The sequence below is a fragment of the Aegilops tauschii genome, chromosome 5, assembly GCF_002575655.3.
Source record: "Aegilops tauschii subsp. strangulata cultivar AL8/78 chromosome 5, Aet v6.0, whole genome shotgun sequence".
In the NCBI taxonomy this organism is placed as follows: Eukaryota; Viridiplantae; Streptophyta; class Magnoliopsida; order Poales; family Poaceae; genus Aegilops; species Aegilops tauschii.
Genome location: NC_053039.3, coordinates 73,004,691 through 73,029,272, shown reverse-complemented (window position 1 = coordinate 73,029,272; position 24,582 = coordinate 73,004,691). Strand labels below are relative to the sequence as shown.

The 24,582-nt window shown below is 43.2% G+C and overlaps 2 protein-coding genes across 25 annotated transcripts; both read left to right on the top strand.

Moving 5' to 3' along the window:
- Positions 1 to 2,570: 2,570 nt before the first annotated feature.
- Positions 2,571 to 8,931, top strand: LOC109785173 (uncharacterized). 18 transcript variants are annotated; one of them, XM_073499867.1, is made up of 10 exons: positions 2,571 to 2,942; positions 3,076 to 3,133; positions 3,811 to 4,450; positions 4,527 to 4,668; positions 5,584 to 5,655; positions 5,865 to 5,948; positions 6,093 to 6,349; positions 6,986 to 7,023; positions 7,117 to 7,144; positions 8,466 to 8,931. In XM_073499867.1, the coding sequence occupies exons 7-10, from the start codon at positions 6,223 to 6,225 to the stop codon at positions 8,585 to 8,587; spliced, it is 315 nt and encodes a 104-aa protein (XP_073355968.1). In that variant the 5' UTR covers positions 2,571 to 2,942; positions 3,076 to 3,133; positions 3,811 to 4,450; positions 4,527 to 4,668; positions 5,584 to 5,655; positions 5,865 to 5,948; positions 6,093 to 6,222; the 3' UTR covers positions 8,588 to 8,931. The 18 variants fall into 18 exon arrangements, 5 of the variants coding, with proteins under 5 accessions (XP_073355968.1, XP_073355971.1, XP_073355970.1 ...); XR_012184160.1 differs by lacking the exons at positions 2,571 to 2,942; positions 3,076 to 3,133; positions 5,865 to 5,948 and adding exons at positions 5,084 to 5,206; positions 7,263 to 7,424 and having other exon boundaries at positions 4,101 to 4,115; positions 4,201 to 4,248; positions 6,870 to 7,023; positions 8,466 to 8,840; XR_012184154.1 differs by lacking the exons at positions 2,571 to 2,942; positions 3,076 to 3,133 and adding exons at positions 5,084 to 5,206; positions 7,263 to 7,424 and having other exon boundaries at positions 4,162 to 4,450; positions 5,865 to 5,954; positions 6,870 to 7,023; positions 8,466 to 8,840.
- A 2,248-nt stretch (positions 8,932 to 11,179) lies between these two features.
- Positions 11,180 to 24,244, top strand: LOC109785174 (uncharacterized). Of its 7 annotated transcripts, XM_073499860.1 has the most exons (11): positions 11,180 to 11,759; positions 11,941 to 11,987; positions 12,250 to 12,290; positions 12,541 to 13,075; positions 13,181 to 13,336; positions 13,400 to 13,585; positions 13,662 to 13,838; positions 14,022 to 14,111; positions 23,077 to 23,159; positions 23,256 to 23,315; positions 23,815 to 24,244. In XM_073499860.1, the coding sequence occupies exons 4-7, from the start codon at positions 12,556 to 12,558 to the stop codon at positions 13,832 to 13,834; spliced, it is 1,035 nt and encodes a 344-aa protein (XP_073355961.1). In that variant the 5' UTR covers positions 11,180 to 11,759; positions 11,941 to 11,987; positions 12,250 to 12,290; positions 12,541 to 12,555; the 3' UTR covers positions 13,835 to 13,838; positions 14,022 to 14,111; positions 23,077 to 23,159; positions 23,256 to 23,315; positions 23,815 to 24,244. The 7 variants fall into 7 exon arrangements, with proteins under 7 accessions (XP_073355961.1, XP_073355964.1, XP_073355965.1 ...); XM_073499863.1 differs by adding an exon at positions 14,285 to 15,075 and having other exon boundaries at positions 11,184 to 11,759; positions 11,941 to 13,075; XM_073499864.1 differs by lacking the exon at positions 11,941 to 11,987 and adding an exon at positions 14,285 to 15,075 and having other exon boundaries at positions 11,214 to 11,759; positions 12,250 to 13,075.
- The last annotated feature ends 338 nt before the right edge of the window (positions 24,245 to 24,582 follow it).

Below are 24,582 nucleotides of genomic sequence, written 5' to 3'. Positions count from 1 at the left end.
AAAACAATTGCTCAGTACATCACAACAGCTCTTCGATGCAAAAAGGATGGCTCTTCTCAAGTCAGCAGCTAACCAAACTGGGTAAGTTTTCAGAAATTCATTCTAGTTTCAAACGTTGGTGAGATTCTGATTAAGACTTTTGTCCATTCCAGCAACTTCACGGTAGCTCAGTCAAATATGGCAGCTGTGCAGTAAACAGTTTCAGTTGAGAAATCAGCAAGGTGTAATGCATACTGTCTTCTATAACTCATTTCACTTCACGATTTTCTTCACCTATTTGTTGTTTCCTAATTATCCTAATTCCTAAATGTTCTACTCAACTTCAGCGCCATGCTCGGTCCAACCGCATGGCTTCAGGGTGGCCGAGTTCGTCGCGACCATCAGTTCGGAGACCTGCGTCACTGCGCGTGTCGTTACCATGGCCCCCTGTGTCACTGTCTGCTCCGTCAACAGCCTCCTGCACAAGGAAAGGCAATGGGAGTAGAGGCATCTGAGATGCTCTGTTCTAGCGAGGTGGCTGATTATGTTTGTCAGTTTGTAATACTTTGGCCGCAGTGTACTTATGTATCTTTTTCTGGCTGGAGCACGACCAGAGCTTATGTCAGTACGAACTTTGATTGTGATGGTACTACAAACTCTATAAAAACACCAGCAATCCATTTTTACTGGTACTTACCTTTTATACAATTCACATGGAATGTGCCCCTATTACCAACTGTGGTACAAAAATGCACTGTGCTCACAATTTTATTTTAGTTCATCAGTTTGTAATACTTAAAAAAGAGGAGGTAAAAGTGAACCATTCGGTTTTGTATTATAAAAAGTGTTAATGTGAGAAACTTTAAAAACATCTTGTTTAATAAGTTCTGCTTGTTTTGTGTATAGTATTTATTGAGCTAAAAATGCTATGGTTCATACATTCTCATCGATCTCGTTGTAATCCTCCTTATTTTTGTGAGTTTCCTGATGCAAGTTTTGTGGTCAGTCCAGATGGGAGAGGATGATCCGTCCAAAGTGTAATTCTGTGACGTTGACGTTCAAGTTCTACAACTGATCTGTACAAACAAAAATGATGGTCCGTTCTACAAAGAAAAATGGTTTAATTAAAAATATTGATTAGTACAAGTTAAAAATGGTGGTCCGTTCGGAATAAAAGAAATGTCAGAAATTCAAATTGTAAAAGTTCAAGCAAAAAGAAACTCCATGCAATTCAAAATGGTAAAAGTACAAGTCGTAAAATAAGAGAAGTCCAGAACATCATTGTAAAAAAATGTTTAGTTTAGAAAAAAGAATAAAAAACATTTTCTTTAAAAAAAATATCATTCAGTACAATGATACAAACCATGCAAGTACAAGGGCGACGATACAATAAACCGTTGAAAACTTACGGGCGAAAATATTATCCAAAAACAGAGCAAAGTCTAGTTAGTGAAAACACATTTAGTACAAACTCATGCAAACATCAATACAAGTGCTCTTTTTTCAGAACAATTCAAAATTACTCTAAAAAAATAGCTCAGTACAAACACACACATATATCAGTACGAGTACTTTGTTTTTCAGACGGGAAAACAACAGGATCCGTCTTGCGGTATTCAAAATTACTCTTAAACGATTGCGAATTTGAGAAAATGTTCAACATGACTAAATTTCGCATTTTTGGTAGCTTTCCAATGGTATATTATTTGCCCCATTTCAATAAACTTTTTAACAAAATCACGTTCAAAACCAACTTTAACCGTATTTGAATTCGTATTTAAACAGTAAGGAATTAGAAAAGGCCTTCTATACGCAAAAGTTGTGCATTTTCCATAACTTTCCAACTCCGTATCACTTGGGTCAATCCGACAAACCGTTTGCAAAAAACAGCGAAAATATGTTTCGCCCAGAATTTCATTATTTTTAAATTACTTTTAAATCATATAGAATTTGAAAAATAGTAGATATATGGAAGATGCGGATTTTCACAAGCTTTCCAACGCCATCTCATTTGCTCAATTCCGACAAACCGTTTGAAAATTAAGTTCAAAATACGATTCACGTTTTCGGTTTTGAAAAAAAAACGGTTTTTTCAAAACTGCTCTTAAACCATAATTTTTTTGCAAAAACAAATTATATGATTGTAATGTAGATGTCAACAGCTTTCCAACGATATATTACACGCCGCGTTTCGATAAAAAGAATTGCAAAAAAAATTGAACTAAAGAAGACGATTTTTAACAGAAACAGAAAGCATCAGTTCAACCGCTCGAATTTCATCAGTTCAACCGCTTGAATTCATCAGTCTCTACTCCTAATGTCTCAGTTGGTAGTCTCCGTTTTAGGTTTATTTTCGTCCCACCTCACCCGGTTTTTTTGGTACCTATTTTGGTACCTCCTCCCACCTCACGCTGACCCGCCACTAGCCGAAAAAACCACGTACCGAGTCCTCCACCAGCCCCCGCGCTCTTCAGGACGAAGAAAAATCTACGACGATTAACCAGCGATAAAAAAAACCTACAAAAAATAACCAGCGGAAAAAAACCCCGCACGTACGAGCGAAGTCGCATGCCCTCGAGCGAGAACGACTCGCACGCTAGACTCCCTGACCTCGTTCGTCGCCGCCTTCATCCCTTCTCCTCCGCCGCCCTTCATCCCTTCGCCGCTGCACTCGGTCTCACATCAAAGGCGCCCCACTTGCGGGAGAGGATGAGCTGATCTCCATGGCCAGATGAGGGAGGAATACGGGTGACGGGATGGATTTGGATCTGAAGGCGGGGAGGCCAACGTAGCCGCCCCTAGCGCGTCGAGCGAAAGCGAAGGATTTGGATCTCATGGATTTGGCTGCGTCGACCAGCAGAGGACCACCGCCGGCTCGGCTCCTCCACCACGAAGCAACCTCCTTCCACCCCGTAGCCGCCGCCCAAAACCCTAGCAATCGAGCCCCACCCATGGCGCCCTAGGTCAGATCCCCTTCCTTCTTCTTCTTCCTCTGGTTTTCTTCCTTGTTCCTGTGATGCGTGAGTGAGTGAGTGATGTGCAGGCGGCTTCTTCTTTCTCTGACCCCTACGTGTCTCTCTCTTCACTTGTCTCTAGGTGGTACAACGGCCAGAGGAGAGGAGAGGAGGTGGAGCAGCCATCGGCTGGACGTGAGGTGAGCTTCCCCCATCCAATCTTATCTACCCCCACCACCAGGTGGCTCACAATATCTATCACCTGCAGCAGCATCTTGTGCATGCATCCATTGAGGACGTGAGGTGCACACCACATTTTGGTTCAGTTTTTCCCTTCTTTATTATAATTATGCCAAGGACATCTTATGCCTTACAGTAGTATTCAGATTCTCAAGTTTGTTTATTTATTTATAGTGCAATACTGCTCTCCTGTCTGCAGGAGATTGGAGGAAAAAATATCAGAAATCGGAAACATGACGTTTTGGTTCAGTTCTGGATCATTTTCCTTTTTGGTTCAGTTTATATAAGTGGTTGTTGTTTTATGTTGCTGCTAGCCATCAGAAAACGAGTTCACAGTAGGTTTCCATCCTTACAATTCATTTTGTGTTGCTCTGAACTGAAAAAATAGAGGGGATATTGTTGTGCCTAGCGTGAAGTTCACAGTAGGTTTGGCATCAATCGAGCAAACTTTGTTACAGTTTTTAGTGGATGTTGTATGTATTACATTTTTGCTTTTTCTAAAACCACATGTATCCAATAATCTGATTGCTTTTCTTTGTATGAGCACCAGTTTCTGAGCTTTCCCTCCACTATTTTTTTCCTCTCTCTCTCTTTCTCTCTCTCTCTCACTCAATCTCAACTTGGCAAGCGATGGCAGCGGTGAATGGGCAGCGCGGGCGTCGAGCAGGATCATTGGGGAGCAGGGGAGGCCAGAGGCTGCTCACCATATACATCGCCATCCATAGCCGCCCTCGTCCGCCAAGAAGCTGAGGAGGGAGGCCGACCTCCAGTGACCACTCTGCACCGCTCTGGACGACACCCTCCCCCACCAGTTTCATCCTCCTAATTCGTTTTAATCATCCCAATTTTTTTGTCTTACCACAGTTAAGAAATACGATTCATGTTTGCTATTGCATTTGGAGCTCCATCCTTACAACTTATGGATAATATGAATACATCAAGGTGTTTTGGTTCTCCCCATTCTGTATGTTCGCAATGGAGTGTATATATTGTTGATTTATGTCATGGTGATTGAATTTGATTGCAGAGAGAAAGTGCAAAAGCTATGGGCAATCCTATATGACTGGCGCCATCAGTAAGGATTTATTTAAAGCTAGCTTACTTTTGGGTCTAAGCCAAGTTTATTTCTTTCGCAGATTTATTCACCTTATTGGGACGGTGGGGTTAATATATATACATCAACTTTGAGCATCAGCAACGCATGAAGCTTGCTTCTGAGGCTGCAACATACTTTGCAATCCCCCTGTGAAACATACTTTTGTCACTATGCACATATGGTTAGTCGAACGAATTGATTTCGATTAGACTATCTTTTTCCTAATTACTTGTTATATGATGTTCTTTACTATTCAGAGGTTGTTGAAGGGAGATGGGGCTCTTCAGGCCCCTTTGGTGCAAAAGCACAAGCAACAGCATCTACAGCTGACCACTCATAGCCTAGGATGTCCTGCAGATTTGATCTATTTTGGATAGAGTACATGGAATCAAACCACAGGTAATCAATTTGCTATATTCACGTGATTAGCTATAAGGAATTTATTACCTCTGTTTTATTTGCAGGATACCCAAGCAGTGCGTACAAATTGTAGTGGTGCTTGTAGCTTATCATCAATCTGCCATTATTATTTGTATGTATGTGTTCAAAACGACCACCTAGAGATTCTTGATTTGCTCCTGGCTGCACCGTTGGGTTTCTCGCGGCTTTGTTTCGTTTGAGTTCTATTGTTCAAAACTGAATTTGTTGATGCTTAGAGTTTGGACTGGTCCGTTTGATACGTCTGCACTCGTGATGCGGAACATTTCCCAACATAGTGTGGGTTCAGAAGTGAGGAAAACAATTGGCTTGCAGGGTTCAGGCTACTTTCTCGTGCTTGTTTTGCCTTGTGAATACTTGAAACTGCAACCTGCAGGTTGAATGGGCGCTTTATATTTTAGGGCGGAAGACTGAAGCAAAGAAAACTGCGGCTCTTTAGTATATCTTCAGATTTGCGGCTCTTTGAGCTGTGGTACATTTGATTCGAGACCCAGATGAGGTCGGTTAAATTAGGATTGAAGTCCGCACAATAACTAGGAACACTGAACAAGCAAGGCTATTCAGATGAAGTCTGCACTTAATACTATAGGTTTCTTTTTGGGCTCTTGTACAGCTTCGCTAGCATCATGAATTAATTGTGGGATATGATGCACAGTAGTAGCTTCTTTTGTTTATTTTAGAAATCTTAGTTTATAGGTTTCCTTTTCGTCTCTTGTACTAATGTTCAGGGTAATGGAAATCTTGTATGATAATCTGCACATAGTTGATACTAACAACAGAATGATGACATGTTTGTTTTTGGGCATAAAGTTATGTGCTGATCCTCTTGCATTTGGATTCCGGTCTTACCCTGACTATGCGGATATGCTATTCTAGGTTGGTTTTACGTTTCTTATTGGAAGAGTGAGATGCCCAGGACAGAATCCAGTTTGTATCAACGCCTCATTGGTAAGCACGCTCAGGTTTAATGTTACTGCAATTTCCTCCCTAATTTCAGCCCTAGGAACTATACCAAATCAACATAAGGGCGTGTGAACTCGCACCTGGTCTTGATGCTATTTTTGCTGCATGGTAGTCATTATTTTCTTATGTCTTGCCTGATGACCTCTTAAGTTCCTATTTTATTTTATTTCTTTTAAGAGTGGTGTCTCTTGTAGAATAGAATCATGTAGATTCTGCTTCTTCATAAAGAAATAGTTTTAAGGGAGGACTTCAAAGAGTATTTTGCCAAATTTGGTAAAGTGCGGGTAAATTGATTTTTGGTTGTCCTTTTTCTTTACAATTATTTCTCATACTATTACTTGCAATGTTTGTTTACATACTATCCACCACCGTCTTCGCCCCATCTTAGCTTCTCCTCATCTCCACTCTCTCTCGTCGGCTAGGGATGGAGGGCAGTCAGCATCCACCTCGAGGCAGAGGGGTGGGCAGAAGGACGGTCGGTGTTCAACTCTCTACGGTTCAAAACCAAGTCCATCCAAGCCTCAAAGTATAAAGAAGGCGCCTAGACACTCGATGGGTGGTGTAAACCGTAGGGTGTCCATTGGTGGAGCCACGATGCAAGCATCCAAAACAGACATATTGTATACGAAGAATGTTCATGCTGCCAAGAGAAGTGAAGACATTGCCCATTTGTCCCCTGGTAAGCATCTATCAAGTTTGAGAGCAGTTTGTTGTGCTACATATATATCTCTGCTACAAGTCTCGAGATTTACATGGGTGGAGTATCAGAAAATTAGGGAACCAGTTTCTGACATAAACTCTCTGTAAAACACTGTATATTCAATATTCAGGCATAGAAGCCTTGCTGTGGTAGAGATCACATCAATTAGAGATAAGGGAACTTCTTAATCATGCTTTAATTTCTTAAACAAACAAGTTTTCTTTTCTAATTTATCCAACCATATTTAGTGGGTTTTAACTATAGTTAATTTCTGACCACCAGGCTGGTGTTACACTTTTGTTCATAATAGAAAAGGTTGTTGCTACATTTGCATCCAATCCAACAATGAATTAAAAAGCGTGCATGTTATTTGGTTATTGGCCTTTGTAATTAAAAGAATCATGTTTATGCATTTAAGAAAAGGATATGTGCATGGTACTGAACAATGAGAAAAACACTGTCGACCATATCTCAAATCAAGTTATTTGGTGTATTTCAGGGTGGGCGTGTAACTAGAAAACAAAACACTATGGCGGCAAATGAGACTATCGAACCGAACTGATTGTACTGAAAACTAGGACCTAAACTTGTGCTACTGGCCAACCTTTTCTTCAGGGAATGCCAAGATATTTGCCAAACAAAGCCATAGGATGGTATGTTCAAACATACACCTTTTACTCATCATGACATGATATTGTATTCTGTTGTGCCCTTACTCCTTTTCTATCTCCCGACAATACTTTCAGGTGCTATACACAGAGGACAACCTATCAGGTGAGAATCGATTCGTGGCTCTTTCTCTTTTTTGAACTGGTCGTTATGTGGTTCTTGGGGACTCGCACTCTGTTTTGTTTCTTTTTTTACCTCCTATTTATGGGCTCCCTTCTGTTAGGGAGTCCACTAATGACCAGATGGGTATCTTGTCGCTCATCTACAGCAAGTCGGGCTCCAGTGTGTTTGGGTCAGCGTCCACGGAGGAGCAGATAACTGACGGCATTTACGCTGCCGGGCTCACTATCCTCATCACACGTGACCACAACCCACCCAACCGACTGTAATTCTTTGTTCTTACATTTCATTGCAACCTCATGGTTGACTGCACATCTTGGTTGTGTCATGTGATGGGAACATATTTTGGGTATTTGTTTTGTCATATGATGATGATTTCTTTCCAACAAGTAGTCACACTAATTAAATTCAGAAATTTGTTGGACAAGTCAACTTTGTAGATTCATAGTGTATGATTAAAGTTGGCATTAGACAAACAAAGAATGTGATCTGCCTCTCTAAATTTCCTCTAATTCTAATGTGGCACCGAATCGAGACGGAGCTGATGTGCAATTAGCTTGTTTTTTTAAGTGTGCAGCGACTTCTAGCGCTTGATTAAAATGGTCATTTGCTATTCATCATTTATTTTCTATTTTAAATCTTATTATATCTAATCAGCCCACTATTTCTTTTTTCAAGATTCTATAGTTAACACAAACTTGTTTGGGACTAAAGGCTTTGTTGTTGTTGTCTATAGTTAACACAAAATCCAATCTTAGAGTTAGCAATATAGTATACACTACCAGTCTGATACAAGCTTTATGGTAGCTTGTAAGAGCGGGGATATGTGAGCATATACCGAGCCATTCAATTATGTTACTGAAATCATTCCAAGAAAATATGCAGATTTTTAAAACATGTAAAAAGAGAAGAGAGTTGTTAATAATGATTTATAGGAAATTGGATTGGATAGTGCCGCTAGCTCGGATGGCGCCACTGAATTAATGACACTAATGCAGAGGATTGAAGTAAAATTGCAGAGATTAGAACTTGGTCTCGCCAAAGCCCCTTAAGTGATAAGGGAGACAACCAGCATAGACAACCGGCAACCACTAACCGACAACGATAATGTGCTTGTTGGATCGGTGTATTGGAATGGCTATGCATTTTAGTAGTATGCAAAATCCTTTTGCATCTATATACTTTACCATTAGGGCGCGAAACTACTAAAGAGTAGTATTGGAAAGATGCATCTGACTAGCTTATTCTGGGAGAGAACACAACTACAACGTCACTGAATCTGATATATGTTTCCTCATTTTTGTAGGTTACAATGGTCGTGGAGCTTCTTGGATTAAACTTGCAAAGAGTAGTACTGGAAAGCTTCATTTTCGTAAGATGCTCTGGTATTTCCGAGTAGAAGAAAGCAAAGCCAACAAGGGTCGTTAGAAATTATTAGTACTCTACAAAATTTGTAACACATCATATTAATTGGGAACTCAAATCTTGGTTGCAAAAATTAGATCTGTGCTATAAATGCAGGCAATACAAAAGGCAGGAAGACCATACGAAGACCAATACAAAAAGGAGGATGCATGAGCTTCAGATCTGATTGAATTTAGTCGGAAGATGGAGACTTGAAGGAGGAATTAGTGGAGAATAGGAAGGTGGATAGAACATGGGAACAAATCAAATACGTGTATGTATGACATGGTGCTTTTTTTAATCTCTTGCGTATGTCAATATTTTTCTACAGTTACATATATACAACTGAATCACAAAGGATTTTTTTTATTAGGTACACCATAGAATAGTCTCACATCTTGGTTTATTTATTACCCTGTTTAAATATCGACCAACATGCTTGTCAAATTTATAATTTGTGTGTGTGTGCGTTGTAGTGATCTGATATTTTCATGACTATTCATATCAATGATTATGCTTGCCCCATGAGAAACACACGAAGAACAAAAGATTGTGAGATAGGGAGGGGAAGGGAAAGATGACGAGGAGATGTATTTATCTACCGCATCACAAGCATGCAATATCATCGCATGTTGTCTATCACTCCCATATCACATGGCATTTCTCTTTGTATATACATTTTTAGTAGCATATTTTTTGTTGTGCATATATTTTGTTAGCCCGTGGCAACGCACGGGCATCCTATATTCTGTTACGCGTAACAGAATAGCCCAGATGTATAATATATATATATATATATATATATATATATATATATACACACACGGTAGTTTGAGACACCTAGGGGCCCAGTCACCTTGCCTATCTGTCGTTGGATCGTGTTTAGCGACTTGTCGTTGGATCGTGTTTAGCGACTGATTTGGAAACTAATGAAAATGGCTTAATTTGGCAGGCTTTAATTCTTTAATCATTCCATGCATGCATGTCACATCATAAAAAAGGAAGGAAATTAAAATACCATATTGATTAAAAATCAATATTTATTACCTCCTTATATAGCACTTATTTATTCGTAGGCTAAATCACTTTGTATGTACATACACGTATATGTTACGTAATTTCAGTTAGGTATAAGTATACCCACAACATAATTGGGTATACATATACTCACAACATAATTGGGTATACATATACCTATACATGTAATTTTGTTAGTAGGTATATGCATACCTATGTATGTACATAATTTCGTTAGTAGGTATATGCATGCCCGCGTATGTATATAATTTAATTAGTAGGTATATGCATACCCGCGTATGTATATAATTTCATTAGTAGGTATATGCATACCCGCATATGTATATAATTTAATTAGTAGGTATATGCATACCTGTGTATGTATATAATTTCATTAGTAGGTATATGCATACCCGCGTATGTACATAATTTAGTTAGTAGGTATATACATATCCACTATGCATATAATTTCTTTATTAGCAAGACCTAGAATAAATCATTGGATATATATACATGCCCGCGTATGTACATAATTCATTAGTAGGTATATATATATCATGGGTATGTCTCTAATATTTGGAGTCAGTGCACAATTTATTGATACAAATAATAAGTCATAGATACCTTATGAAGGTACAATTTTAATGTATATGTGTATTCATCTGTGCATACAAGGTCTACAAGCTGGCGAGTCACATTGTGCGTACATGCATGTATATTTCTTTCCTTTTTATTATGTTATTCTCTCTCTCTACCAATTAATGTGTGTTTTAATTCTTTTCCAATCAATAAATGCAAATTGATTGACATGCGAGCTACTAATGCTAGAGTGTAGATTCATTCATTTTGCTCCGTATGTAGTCACTTGTTGAAACCTTTAGAAAGACAAATATTTAGGAACAAAGGGAGTATATACTACTTATACACCTATAAAAGAAAGAGAGGGGCAGATCCAAGCAATCACACCCATCCATTACCAATATCTAATGGCCATTAATCTTTCTGTGGTAACGCTACCAACCACGCCCTTAATCGATCGCTAACCCGCACTTAATCGATCGCTAAGGGCATGTACAATGCAGGCGCTTAGGCCTGGGCGCTAGGAATTAAATCCCAGTAGTTTTGGCAGTTTTTGACGGATTCCCGGTTTCTTTCTTGGCATCGATGCATGAAGAGGAGTCGGGCGCTTAAAAACTAATACAAAATACTAACGCTAGCGCCCGGGCGCTTGTGTATGCGCTCGTGCCCAGGAATTTAAGCACTCCTGCATTGGAGATGCCCTAAGAGCATCAACAATGCGGGCCGCTAAGGGTAGGCGCCAGGATTACTATCCTCCCCGATTGGAAGTTGGGCTGACTAATCCTGGCGTCAAGCCCGGCATCGACGCAAACTTTGGCCGCGAGCGCTTAACCTTTTTTTCCTTCCGATGAGTTAGAACATGCGTCCAACGACCAATTTTACAGCTGGGTCAGTGGTTAGCTAGCGCCTATAGTTAGCGGCCAGCGTTGTGTTAGCGAACGCCTCGATGATTTTTCAATTTATGAAAGTTATTTTATTTTCCTAAGCGCCTATCTAAGCGCTTTGCATTGAAGATGCCCTAACTAGCCACGCCCATCAAAAAAAAGAAAAAACTGTACGCACGATCTCTCGCCCCCCTCCGCACGACCTCTCGCCCCCTCTTGCTCCTCCCCGCGCCGTCTGCCGCCCGTCGCTCCTTCGCTGCGGGAGCCGCCCACTGTCGCGCCTTTCGCCGCGGGACAGCCGGAGCCGCCGCCGCGGGCGCCGCCGTCCTTCGCTGCGGGAGTCGCCGCAGGTCGCGGCCGACCGTCGCGCCCTTCGCCCCTGGGATAGCCGGAGGCCGCCGCCCGTCACGCGCCGGGGGAGCCGCCGCAGCCCTTCGCCGCGGGACAGCCGGAGCCGCCGCGACCGTAATTAGCCGCCCGCCCACCCTCTCCCGCTCATCCTCGCCCTCCTCCCGCCGCCGCCGCCCTCCTCCCGCCCATCCTATTCTCCTCCGCCGCGAGCGTGAGCAGCCGCCCGCCGGTCCTCCTCTGCTGCCCCAACAAGGTGGGAGAGCGTGAGCATCCCGCCAGCCTTCCTCTGCTGCCACTCGGAAAAACGTGAGCGCGGCCGGGTGGCGGTGTCCGCCTCTGCTGCCGACAACGACCTTATCCAGCCAGTAAGTTTTCTTTACATTGAACTGTGAATTGTTTGAACAGCATGCTTGTGATTATGTTCCTTCCACACAAGACAATATGATGCGTACATGATCCTTCTGGTTATGATTATTTTAGTGCATAGATGATCCTTCCACACAGCGAACAAAGTTAACCACCATTATTCTGGAACAACTGTCGCAGGTGAATTATCATGATCCAACGCCAATACCACACTCAGCACTAAAAGGGTCAGAGTCTGGTTTATGAGTATTTAAGCTCAATCTGATTTATGAGTATTTAAGCTCTTCGTATGGTTCACAAATTGTTTGCTGTCACTCCAATTACCTTTTCAAAGCTCTCAGAATTCTGAACATTCCTCAGGTGGCACAAAAATTACCACCCAGAAGCTTCTGAGCTTTCTGATCTAAGATATTTATGCAATCTCACTCACAATATTTTATATTTTCTGTTTTTGCCTCCTCCCTAACAACACCTACTTTATTTATACAGGTTCAGACCATTCCCACTCATCACCATTCCCTGCATCTAAGGTCCTTTTTGTCACAGTTTCAGATTTACTAAAACACTTGACAGTTCGATTTACTCAAACATTTATGAATTGAGCTTCTCAATATTACATGACAACTCCGCATGCCTACTCTTAAGATCCTTGTGTAGCATCGTTTTGTCATTGGACTGAATTAGGATTTAAGAATTAAGCTTCTCAATATTACATCACAGCTCTGCATACCTACTCTTAAGAACCCTATGTACCATTGTTTTGTCATTCTACTGATTTAGGATGTTCCCCAACACATGTCACTGATGAGGAATCATCGTCCGTCTGCGTTAGAATCAGCCGAGCGTTCCCCATTTAAAGATCTGACAAATACACCTACTAATGAGACTGCGAATCAAGCGAGTGAAAAACCAAAAAGTGGAACAAATTGGTATGCACGGATGTCCGATGAGAAGAGAGCAGAGTACAACCAGAAGCGGCATATGGCCCAAGCCGACAAAAAGGCTGCATCTGCCATTGGTATTGACCATGAGGAAGTCTCTGAACCACATGCTCCTTCGTTGCTGGATGTGCTACGAACCCCTTTGAGCAACATATCCAACTCAAACGTACAAGCCGGTGAAAAAGCAAAAAGCGGTAAAAATTGGTATGCACGATTGTCCGATGAGAAGAGAGCGGAGTACAACCAGAAGCGACGTATGGCCCGAGCAGACAACAAGGCTGCATCTGTCCTTACTATTGGACATGAGGAATTCTCTCGAACACATGCTTCTTCATCGCTGGATGTGCTACGAACCCCTTTGAGCAACATAACCGGTTCGTTCTTTATCTTTGCATACTACTAATTTAATATTCTGACTACTATCTTCATGTTACTATGCTGCCCTACTCTATTGACAGACTAGCCTAATATATATGCAGCTGCAACCTCGGCTGATACCGACCATCAATTTGGAGATGCAGCTCTTGGACGCAGAAAACGAAGCTCTGACGAGGAGATAGCAGAGCACTGCAAGAAGCTCCGGATCGCTCGACTAGAAAAGCGAGCTGCAACCACTAGCGTCCAAGTAACACCTGGTAATTTCAACAAATAATTTCTACCACCATATGAAAGCCATATAATGCATTGTATTTCTGTAGGTACTGCTCATAGTGGATCATCTATGCAGACAGATGGTCAGATTGATTGGCTGCACACGAATCCCACTTATGAACGACAACAGATGAATGTTCATGAGGTAGTGGACATGTCTGTATCTGAAGGGAGACATAGGCAAGAAAGTTTTCTGCCCGGAAGTAACTCACTTCGCTCTGTTCAAGTGACTGGTATGCTCATGATTCAGTCCTGACTGACTCAATTTGATATTACAGACGCAGTATTCTAACCATGTATCGGTTTCAGAGGTATCTTCTGCCAAGAAACGGCATCGCATGAGAGAACAATATCATGGAATGACGCCAGAAGAAAAAGAAGTTGTGTTGCAGAGGAAACACGCGTATAAGATGGGAAAACGCCATCCATGGTCTGAACAGTCCAACCTTGCTGAGCCAGCATGTGGATCTGCAGCCCCCTAGCCAAGTATACATGCGCAACCATCAAGCCAATATAACCTTATACCTGATTTAATTAGTTCCAATAAAAGACCATTGATCTTCAATTTTTGCCAGAAATAACTCTTATTTTTTGCCAGAAATAACCCTATTTCTCGTAGTATTCAATTTCACCTGTCATGTGATGTTCAACTTTGTTTCTACCATGCAGGTGGTGTGCATCCAGGTGGCCAGAACAATGGTGAAGACTCCGATGATGCTTGAATATTAGAGCCTATGGATCCATCTGCCGAAGTGGACGGTATATGAAAATAATGCTCAATAATTTAACCATTAATCCTATCAGTTACAGCTATAGCTCCTTATTTTGGTTCTTCACATATCTTAGCGTTACACTCCTTCATTTTTCAATGTGAGAAATAGTGATGCTGACATCCATACATGAAGCTGATTTAATGTTTATTGTTTTCGTAGAATGCTTGCACGACACACAACACGGGCAACCAATGTATGGTGATGATGATGATGGTGATGATGAATGCAGGATATTTACCATGAATGCATATCCCCTTATATCATGCAGACTATGACACATTTTTTACCCCAATATTATTGTAGGTCATGAGTTTGAATCATTGTTCGACGATTTTTTGTGCAATATTGCATAAAATAATTTTATTTTTAATGAGTTTTGATGCAGGTTATCTGTGCAAAGGCTAGTGGTTAATAATACAAAGGCAAAATGCTATTGCATGGCACATGCCCGCATCGTACTCAGCACATACGTATGCATGAAATATAGGTGCAACCAAATTGTGTACATGCACACGTCCTGGACGGTGCCATGCACACGTCCTGGACGGTGCCATGCACATATACATACGTACTCCCTCCGTTCCTAAATATAAGTCTTTTTAGAGATTCCAACAAGTGACTACCAACGGAGCAAAATGAGTGAATCTATACTCTAAAATATGTCTACATACATCCGTATGTTGTAGTCTATTTAAAATGTCTAAAAAGACTTATATTTAGGAACGGAGGGAGTATTTGTGTATTTGCGGCCGGCGGGCATGCATGTATACTTCCCTGAATACCTGAAATACCTAGCTAACCTTGCATGCACGTATTTTTTTCCTATTTAATTTGATTTAAACAGGTAACATGCACGTGTGTGGGCAAGGTAAGCTAGGAATGAGAATTTGGAAATAAGTACAGCCGACCCACGGGAATCACATAAAAAGGAATAGGCGTCAAATAACAAGGTACGTGTCTATTTATTTCCTTTTCTGCATGCAGACTTGGGCGTCAAGAAGAATCAAAAGAAGATCCGTGACCGGACGTGCTCCACATACCATCCATCCAACTCCGTCGGCTGACTATATAAAGCCAGCCAGCCTACGCAACAAGGAGACACGTCCCAGGCGAGAACTCACGCACGCACAAACAAATATCGCACGTAGAAGAAACGCGTCCGTGGTTGCGGCGGCGTCGACGAGGAGACGCACCCAACATCGAGGACAAGACACGCTCATGGCGGCGGCGCGTGCGCCCAGCGTCGAGGAAGCACAATAGTGATGCGGCAGCTGCAACACGCTGACGACGAAGGGCAGCGGACGCATGGTGGCCGTGACCGCTGCACTCTTTCTTTCTATTCTTGTCTCTTACAGGTTACTCCTGGTAAGATTGTATCCAGCCCAACGTTGAGAAGGCAGCTACCACGGACTAGAGGAGGAGGAGGTACGCAGCAGAGCGGACGAGAGAGAGGAGGCAGCCGGCGGAGATGAGGTGCACACAAGGAGGAGAAACTCGCCCGTGGCAGCAGCATCAAGGACGAGACGCGCCCGTGGTGGCAGCGTCGTGAATATCAGATGAACGGCGGACGTGCGTACGCGCCGGCTGTGGAAATACGTGCGGTGAAAGAGATGCATCTAACCATACAATAATCTTCTTCTATGTGCTATCATCTTATTTTTGTAGGAAACCCAAGGACATCCTGAGCACAACAAACCCACGCAGCCGACGCACGCAGAGGGGAGATATGCATCCGGCGTCATCACATCTAGCAGCAGAGCAAGAAGGAGCACTCCAAAGAGGCCGTCACCTTCTTCATCAAGCCGATGGACGGAGGCGTGGAGGTCGCGAGGATGCCGCCGCCCTACCGTGGTGGATGGCGGTGCGGAGCTAGCCAAGACGACGCCAATCACCAACATCCTCAACCCGGTGCCGCGGAGGATCGTGATGGAGAGTTCACAAGGAGGACGCCCGCGATCTACTTCGGCATCCTGGAGCTAGAGGACGGAGGCGTGGCACTCGTTGGGGACACTGCCGACGTCTACTTCGTCAAGCTGGAGCCCGGAGGCACGGAGGCTCACAAGGATGCCGCCAGCATGCCGCAGTGGATGGGTGGAGCTTGCTAGGAGGATGCCCATCGTCTTCTTCACCAAGCCGGCGCGTCGCCGTGCCGCGGTGGATGGACGGAGCTCGCTAGGATGACGCCCGCCTTCTTCATCAAGCTGGCGCCATGGAGGACGAAGGCGGTGGAGCTCGCGAGGATGCCGCCGCCGTGCCACGGTGGATGGTGGCCCGGAGCTCACCAAGATGACGTCCATCGCTAACATTATCAAGCTGGAGCCCGGAGGCATGGAGCTCGCGGGGATGCCGCCGCGTGTCACGAAGGATGACGACACGGAGCTCGCAAGGACGATGCCCGTCAACTTCTTCATCAAGCTGGTGCCATGGAGAATGGAGGCGTGGAGCTCGCGAGGATGCCGCCGTCGTGCCATGGTGGATAGCGACACGGAACTCACCAGCACGACGTCCATCATCAACATCATCAAGCTGGTGTCGCGGAGGATGGACGCGTGGAGCTCGCGGGATGACGCCACCGATGTCTACGTCATCAAGATGGAGCCCGCGACTCGGAGCCACAAAGACGACGCACACCCCCGTGCTGCCCGCAACATGAAGCTCACAACACAGAGAAGAATGACCCGGAGGAGAAGACTGCCGCATGATGCTATTCGCAACCCGGAGCCCAAGATGATGAGGCGCGACGGTGGGAAGGCGATGCAACTTCACCAAGATCTTACCCCGGCCCAGTGAGGCGCTGCCCTTGTCTTGGCAGACCATCGTAAACTCGGCATCTAGTCGAGACGAGGCACCACCACATGGCGTTGTCCACGTTTCGGAGGCAGTGAACGTGACGCGCGATGGCGGGAACGCGATGCAACTTCACCAGCATCTTATTGTGGCCCCGTGAGGTGGCACCCTTGTCTTGGCGGACTGCCGTAAACTCAGAGTCCAGCCGAGACGAGGTGCCAACCACACCGGCATTGCCGATATGAGCGAGCGTTGGTTTTACACCGACGCCGGTCTCCATAAGAATACTCCCGCAAGGCGAACCCCTTGCGTACCCCGACGAAACCGCTACATCGTCAAGAAGTCCGAGCAGAGCAGGACCCATGCAACTTCAACACCGACTACATCAACGCTGTTAAGACCGACGAGGCGCGACGGCGAGGGCGAACGTGGCCAGCACAAAGCCATGTTTTGAGCGGCACGTGTACCGACGAGGACACGGGCTTTGCCGCCACCCACACCACACACACACCATCATCATGCATGGAGAACGCGAAGCGAAGACGACCACACGGCTTAATCGGAGGTATCTCGCGGAATAACCCGCGGGAGTAATTAACCGGGAGCTTTCCGAGGCCCCGGGAACCAGGAGACCGCACATCGCCATAGTCAGGCTGGCCGCGCTAGTAGGCCACGAAGCGCATTCATTTTTTATGGGATCTTGTAATTTTGTTTATCCGATGAGATTAATGAAATACTTGTTTCCCGTACCCCTTTTCTTTGTGTACTACGGTACACTGGCACGCCCGCATATTCTTTCCCCCGGCGCATGAGAGAAATCCACACTCCTTCTCTTCCCTTCTCACGGAGAGCTTATAAGATTTTTCTCGTGTCAAACAATCATACAGATTGACACCTAATGTTTCACATGCTTTTGAGTCTGATGATCCTTATGACCATGTCTACAAGAATCTATCGACTAAGCATCATGTTTTGAAGCCAGTAAAAGACTGTGTCCATTGTGGAGCAATTAGGTTCCAGTATGAAAGCCCAGCCTTTTGTTGCAGAAAAGGTAAAGTCAAGGTATGTACCCCAGAGGTTCCTCAAGAGCTACAACAATTGTTTTCAAATCAGGTAGATGAGGATGCAAAATACTTTAGACAACACATTCGATATTTCAACTCCCACTTCTCCTTCACAAGTCTTGGTGTTACCCTTGACCAGCGGGTCAACACCGCGACAAGAACCGGTATATACACATTTCGTGCTCATGGTCAGTTGTACCACCGTCTAGACCACCTTGTACCGGGTGATCACGGGCCCAGGCATTTGCAGCTGTACATTTATGATATAGATGAAGCCTTGGAACATAGGGTCAAGCGCTCTCCAGATCTTGATATCAATCTCATACGAAAGATTCTTCGTATATTGGAGAACAACCCGTATGTCGAGACATTTAAGAGCCTTGGTTCAGTTCCAGACCTAGCGGAATATAAGATTACATTGAACACAAATATAAAATTGGACCAGCGGAGGTACAATGCCCCTACAACTTCTCAGGTGGCTGCAATGTGGGTTGAAGGTAGTGACCTGCAACACACTTTTGATAGAAGTGTTGTAGTGCATGCAAAAGGGGACCGTCCTTTGTACATCAGAGCCTACTATGGATGCTATGATCCTTTAGCGTACCCATTATTTTACCCGGCTGGGGAGACAGGAAGGAACCGTTGGCTGCCATATGAGGGACCAACTCCCACTCAGGCAGACAATGATGATGAAGACGACAACCAGGACGATGAACGAGAAGCAGGTAAAGGTGTCATAACAATTGGTCCCATCCATGAATTCCTCCGATCTTTAGTAGTGGCATTATTCATAACTCGTCGTCGCAACCATCTTGTAGATGACAATGAAGAACAAGATGAGGATGAAGCCACTGAGTCTAGAAAATATGTCAGTGCGAGGGAGTATTACTGTTTCAAGTTGCAGATCAGGAAAGGAATTTTTAACATCCTATTGTTTGGGGGGCGTCTTCTCCAACAGTGGCTTGTTGACATGTACATCAAAATGGAGACTATGAGGCTTGATTTCTACTCAAAGCCTCAGAACCAAAAACTCATACGTGTTGAGCTATACCAGGTAACTTAAATCTCCCTAGTCTCATCAACATACTATGACAACTTGTCAGACACTGGTATGTTACTAGATAACTAGAATTAAGCATTAACCAAATATGAGCCTAATGTGTAGTCTTGTTGATTATCATCATGCTTGTATTCTAAAAGCAAGAACCAATTATGAGCCTAATTCATTTGTTTCATAGGGTGTTGTTGACACCATTGCTTCTGGAGAGACGCGTGCTGCTCAGATTGGAAAAAGAATCGTGCTCCCTCGGACTTTTCCGGGAGGTGATCGAGACATGCAGCAAAGATTCCTTGATGCGATGGCCGTCGTCCAGAGATACGGAAAGCCTGATTACTTAATCACTATGACTTGCAACCCTTACTGGGAGGAGATAACTTCCAGACTTGCACTCGGACAAACACCACAAGACCGTCCTGACCTGGTGGCCAGAGTATACAGGGCCAAGATGTGGAGTCTGAAAGATCTTGATAAAAAAGAAGTACTTTGGTCCGATTGCGGCGTATGCTCATGTTACCGAGTTCCAAAAAAGGGGTCTGCCACATGAGCACTTCCTGCTGATCATGGCCTCAGATAGTAAGCTAACAAATCCAGACGCCTATGATAGGGTAATCTCGGCAGAGATCCCTAGCTGTGAGAAGTACCCTGTGTTGCATGGACTGGTTATCAAGCATATGCTCCACGACCCATGTGGTACTCTCCAGAAGAATTGTCCTTGCATGATAGATGGAAATTGTCGTTTTCGTTACCTTCGACAGTTTTGCCCTGCAACACAACAAGGAAAGGACCCATACCCTATATATAGAAGAAGGGATGATGGCCGCCAAGTCAAAGTTAGGAATGCAGTGTTGGACAACAGATGGGTTGTCCCGTACAACCCCGGATTGCTTATGAGATATAATTGTCACATTAATGTTGAAGCTTGCTCAAGCATAAAGGCAGTCAAATATTTGTACAAGTACATATACAAGGGGCATGATCGTGCTTCCTTCTCAGTTGACCCGGCGGCAACTGATGGTGGTGTGATAAATGAGATTCGGCAATACAGGGATGCAAGGTTTGTAACACCACTAGAGTCTATGTACAGGGTATGTGCTTTCCGTATGTTTGGTGTCTCTCCTGCTGTGTTGCAACTACAGCTGCATTTGCCCAGCATGCATACTGTTGCAATCAGCGGTGCTGATAACCTAGAGGATGTCATGAACCGACCGTCCTCTTCTTAAACCATGCTCACAGAATACTTTAGGATGAATGAGGTGGACCCTTATGCATGAAACTTCTTGTATAAAGAGTTCCTAGAATTCTTTCGATGGATTAAGGGTAAGAAAAAGTGGCAGAAAAGAAGCCAGAGGGGCCGGGGACAAGTTGGAAGGATTGTTTATGCACACCCTGCTGATGGTGAGAGGTACTTCCTGAGAGTGCTTCTGAATCATAGAAGAGGTGCCACTTCATATGAGGATTTGAGAACTGTAAATGGAAGGCTTTGCTCGACCTTCAGGGAAGCGTGTGAGCTCATGGGCCTAATAGAGACTGACAAATCTCTTGACGATTGCTTGACTGAGTCTGCTACTTTCCAGATGCCCTATGCTCTAAGAAGGCTTTTTGCAACTATTCTTGTATTCTGCGAGGCGACCAACATCCGTGCATTGTGGGAGAAGCATCTAGAGTCAATGTCTGAGGATTACCGTCGTACCCAGTCCAACCAGGCTGTGCTGGAACAGATGGTCCTTAGAGACATCCGGGATTTGGTGCATTCAATGGGCAAAGATATTAAAAGCTATGGCCTCCCGGAGCTGGTTGAGACCGGTGATGGTTCCGGTGACCTCCTAAGGGAGGTTCGAGAGGAGTTGTCAGTCGGTGTGGATCAAGAGCATCTAGATCTGTATACATCCCTGAACATTGAGCAGAGAGCTGGGTTTGAGGAAATCTTGGATCACGTGGTGAACAACAGGAAACATGTTTTGTTTGTTGATGGTCCTGGTGGCACGGGGAAGACTTATCTCTACAAGGCGCTTCTTGCTAAAGTGCGTTCATTGGGGAAAATAGCTATTGCAACTGCGACATCCGGAATAGCCACATCAATCATGCCAGGTGGACGTACCACCCACTCCAGGTTCAAAATTCCGATCAAGCTCATGGATAATAGCACCTGCAGCTTCACCAAGCAGAGTGGTACTGCAGAGTTGCTTCGGAGAGCATCTCTGATAATCTGGGATGAGGTTGCCATGACGAAGCGTCAAGCAGTTGAGGCGTTGGATAGGTCACTACAGGATATCATGGGATGTGTTATGCCATTTGGGGGAAAGGTTGTGGTGTTTGGAGGGGATTTTAGGCAGGTCCTTCCCGTGGTCCCGCGTGGGATAAGAGCACAGATCACTGATGGCACGCTGCAAAGATCATATCTATGAGAGAAAATTAGACAAATACGCCTCAAGCGTAATATGAGAGCACAGATTGACCCGTGGTTCTCCAAATACCTCTTGAGAATTGGCAATGGAACAGAGGAGACGATCGGTGATGATTATGTGCATCTTCCTGATGAAATTGTGATAGGTTACACACCTGGTGACGCACCAGTCATGAAGCTTATTGAACACGTGTTCCCGTCTCTTCATGAGAACGCATCATCCGGTGCCTACATGAGCACACGTGTTATTCTTTCTACCAAGAATGAGCACGTGGACGACCTAAATGCAAAGACGATTGACAGATTTCCCGGCCAAGAAAAGGTATACTATAGCTTTGATTCCATCGATGATGATACACGCAATAACTACCCAATTGACTATCTGAACAACCTCACTCTGAATGGCTTGCCTCCCCATATTTTAAAAGTTAAAGTCAATTGTCGTGTCATTCTGCTCCAAAATCTTGATCCTAATAATGGACTTTGCAATGGAACGAGATTGATGATTAGAGCTTTCCAAAATAACGCAATCGACGCCAAGATTGTTGGTGGACAACATGCTAGAAAGAGAGTGTTCATCCCTAGGATCTCGATGGCACCCTCGGAGGATATTTCACTTCCTTTCAAGTTGAAGAGGAAGCAATTCCCTATTCGTCTGAGTTTTGCAATAACCATAAACAAAGCCCAGGGGCAAACCATCCCAACTGTTGGCATTTACCTTCCGGAGCCTGTATTCTCGCACGGCCAGCTTTATGTTGCACTGCCAAGGGGTGTTTCAAGGCAGACAACTCGGGTTCTGGCAAAGCCAAATAAAGAAATAGATCAAACGGGTAAAAGCACCAAGAACATTGTGTACAGAGATGTCTTGGAGGGATAACACATGTATGCTCTCCATGTACCAAGACATTTGTGTGGATTGTTTGTTCGATTCCAATAGCCAATATTGCATCGTTGTCTGGGTTTGTTCGTTGCCCAATTTGGCAGATTTGGGCCAGAACTCTCAGATACAAAAGAGTAATAACATTGATCTAAATAAAACAAGACTGCAGTTGTGCTACCATAAGAAGGGACTAGAGTATCTTGATTACGAATATTCTTGTCCGGATACAAAAGAATATGTTGGTATTGTGCCTGATTTTGTTATTTTGCAGTTGAACTAAAAAATAATATAGTTGTTAAATGTTTATTCAGTTGAGGGATGCCAATATAATACCAGTTTGTTTTTTCTATTTAAGGTCTTTATATAAATTTTCTTCATACTATGCTTGAAACAGTACTGGTTTGAGTAGATTTTTTTCCAGCTATTAATGATAATTAGGTCCAACTTTTTCTTTCATTTGGAGTACCATAAGAAGGGACTAGAGTATCTTGATTATGAATATTCTTGCCCAGATACAAAAGAGTATGTTGGTATTGTGCCTGATTCTGTTATTTTGCAGTTGAACTGAAAAATAATATATAGTTGTTAAATGTTTATTCAGTTGAGAGATGCCAATATAACACCAGTTTGTTTTTTCTAATTAAGGTCTTTATATAAATTTTCTTCATACTATGCTTGAAACAGTACTGGTTTCAGTAGATTTTTTTCCAGCTATTAATGATAATTAGGTCCAACTTTTTCTTTCATTTGGAGCAGGTTCACGTCCGCCTTATTATTGCCTCACATACTGATACAAATCTAGGAGATTGGTCTTTTCTGGACACCTGCTGCGACACTAAGTACTATTTCACTTTTTCCTTTTAAATTTTCAGTGAGAATGAACACAAGGGCATATGCTTTGTTGGGTGACGTTCATTTACTTGCTTTCTCCATAGGAACTGGAGTTAAAGAAGCAAACTACTGAGCTTGATTTCTCCTGTGACCATTGCAAAGAGGTGAATTACATTTTGGGCATATGTTCATGTACTATTTAGGCTCAAAATTATTTTTAACAGTTTTTTTGACATTATTCCTCACGGGCCTGCCTGTTACAGTATTAATTTTTATGAGAATAATGCAACTTTTGAACTAAGCCTATAATCATCAACCTCTGCTTACTGTAAGTTTGAGCTCTACTCTGGAATTGCTTTGATTGACTATCAATTAGCATGTACCTCTGAATGCAACTGTGATGGCGGGTCGTTCCAAGAAAACATTTATGGATGAATAGATGATTGCTTTCACACGATAAAACTGTTGAATTCTTCTGTTCTTTGGGTATGTATTTTCTGAAGAAAAAAGGTGGGATTTCCACTAAAAGCCATAATAGTTCTGTTGAAGTCTTCTTGCTGTGTGTCACCACTTTTGGTTGAATTTAAAATTTACCTGCAAGTAATTCATTTGCATGTGCATGAACTTGTTGCATATGGTACCTGATGCTTCATCTTGTTGCAGTGCTGATTCTATATCTCGAGCATTGGTGACAAAGGCATATTTTCTTTAAAGGTGCCTCTGTTTCATATCACCCAAGCTGGAAAATATGAGGATCTTCTCCAAGCGGGACCTGAGCTCAATGCACCAAGAACAACATCAATTGAAGCAACACTTCCTGTATATATATAATGTATTGTGAGCCTTGGATCGTGTGAGGCTAATGTATTGTGAGCCTTTTACTTTGAACTGTGTGATAATGACGTGTCAGAGTTATGGATTGTGGAGACCAAATTTATGTGACAATTCTGTAATGTGAGCCTCGAATTTCTTTTCCAGCCCCATTTTTTTGTGAAATAATGATGTGTTAGAGTTCACAAATATTAAAAAATTTTCTTTGTAAGCTCAACACTAATGTACTTATGAATGTATGAAAGTCTCAGACATTTACTCATTTAGATGTATTTTTTGTTGGACACAATTTGTACCCTTTTGACAGAAAAAAAGTGTTAGGCAAACCCCTAAGAAAGTATTTTGCCACTATATTTACTCATTTAGATGTATTTTTTGTTGGACACAATTTGTACTCTTCTGAAAAAAAAAGTGTTAGGCAAAATACCAACTCAGCGTACGAAACCTGAAAAATAATAAACTCAGCGTATGAATATGGGCACGAACCGACGAGACCAAGCCCGTCCTCCGCCGCATGCCAAAGGCATGTAAAATATATAGTTTTTCGTCTGTCATAAAACTCTCGGCCGATATCCACTGACTCATTGTCGTCAAGCCCTA

What these genes read in the sequence shown, in the direction of transcription:
- LOC109785173 (XM_073499867.1), top strand. Translation starts at nt 6,223, where the DNA reads ATGGGTGGTGTAAACCGTAGGGTGTCCATTGGTGGAGCCACGATGCAA. An exon ending in CATTGCCCATTTGTCCCCTG is followed by an intron (nt 6,350 to 6,985) that starts GTAAGCATCTAT and finishes CCTTTTCTTCAG; the next exon opens with GGAATGCCAAGATATTTGCC. An exon ending in CACAGAGGACAACCTATCAG is followed by an intron (nt 7,145 to 8,465) that starts GTGAGAATCGAT and finishes TCATTTTTGTAG; the next exon opens with GTTACAATGGTCGTGGAGCT.
- LOC109785174 (XM_073499860.1), top strand. Translation starts at nt 12,556, where the DNA reads ATGTCACTGATGAGGAATCATCGTCCGTCTGCGTTAGAATCAGCCGAG. An exon ending in CCCTTTGAGCAACATAACCG is followed by an intron (nt 13,076 to 13,180) that starts GTTCGTTCTTTA and finishes ATATATATGCAG; the next exon opens with CTGCAACCTCGGCTGATACC. An exon ending in TAGCGTCCAAGTAACACCTG is followed by an intron (nt 13,337 to 13,399) that starts GTAATTTCAACA and finishes GTATTTCTGTAG; the next exon opens with GTACTGCTCATAGTGGATCA.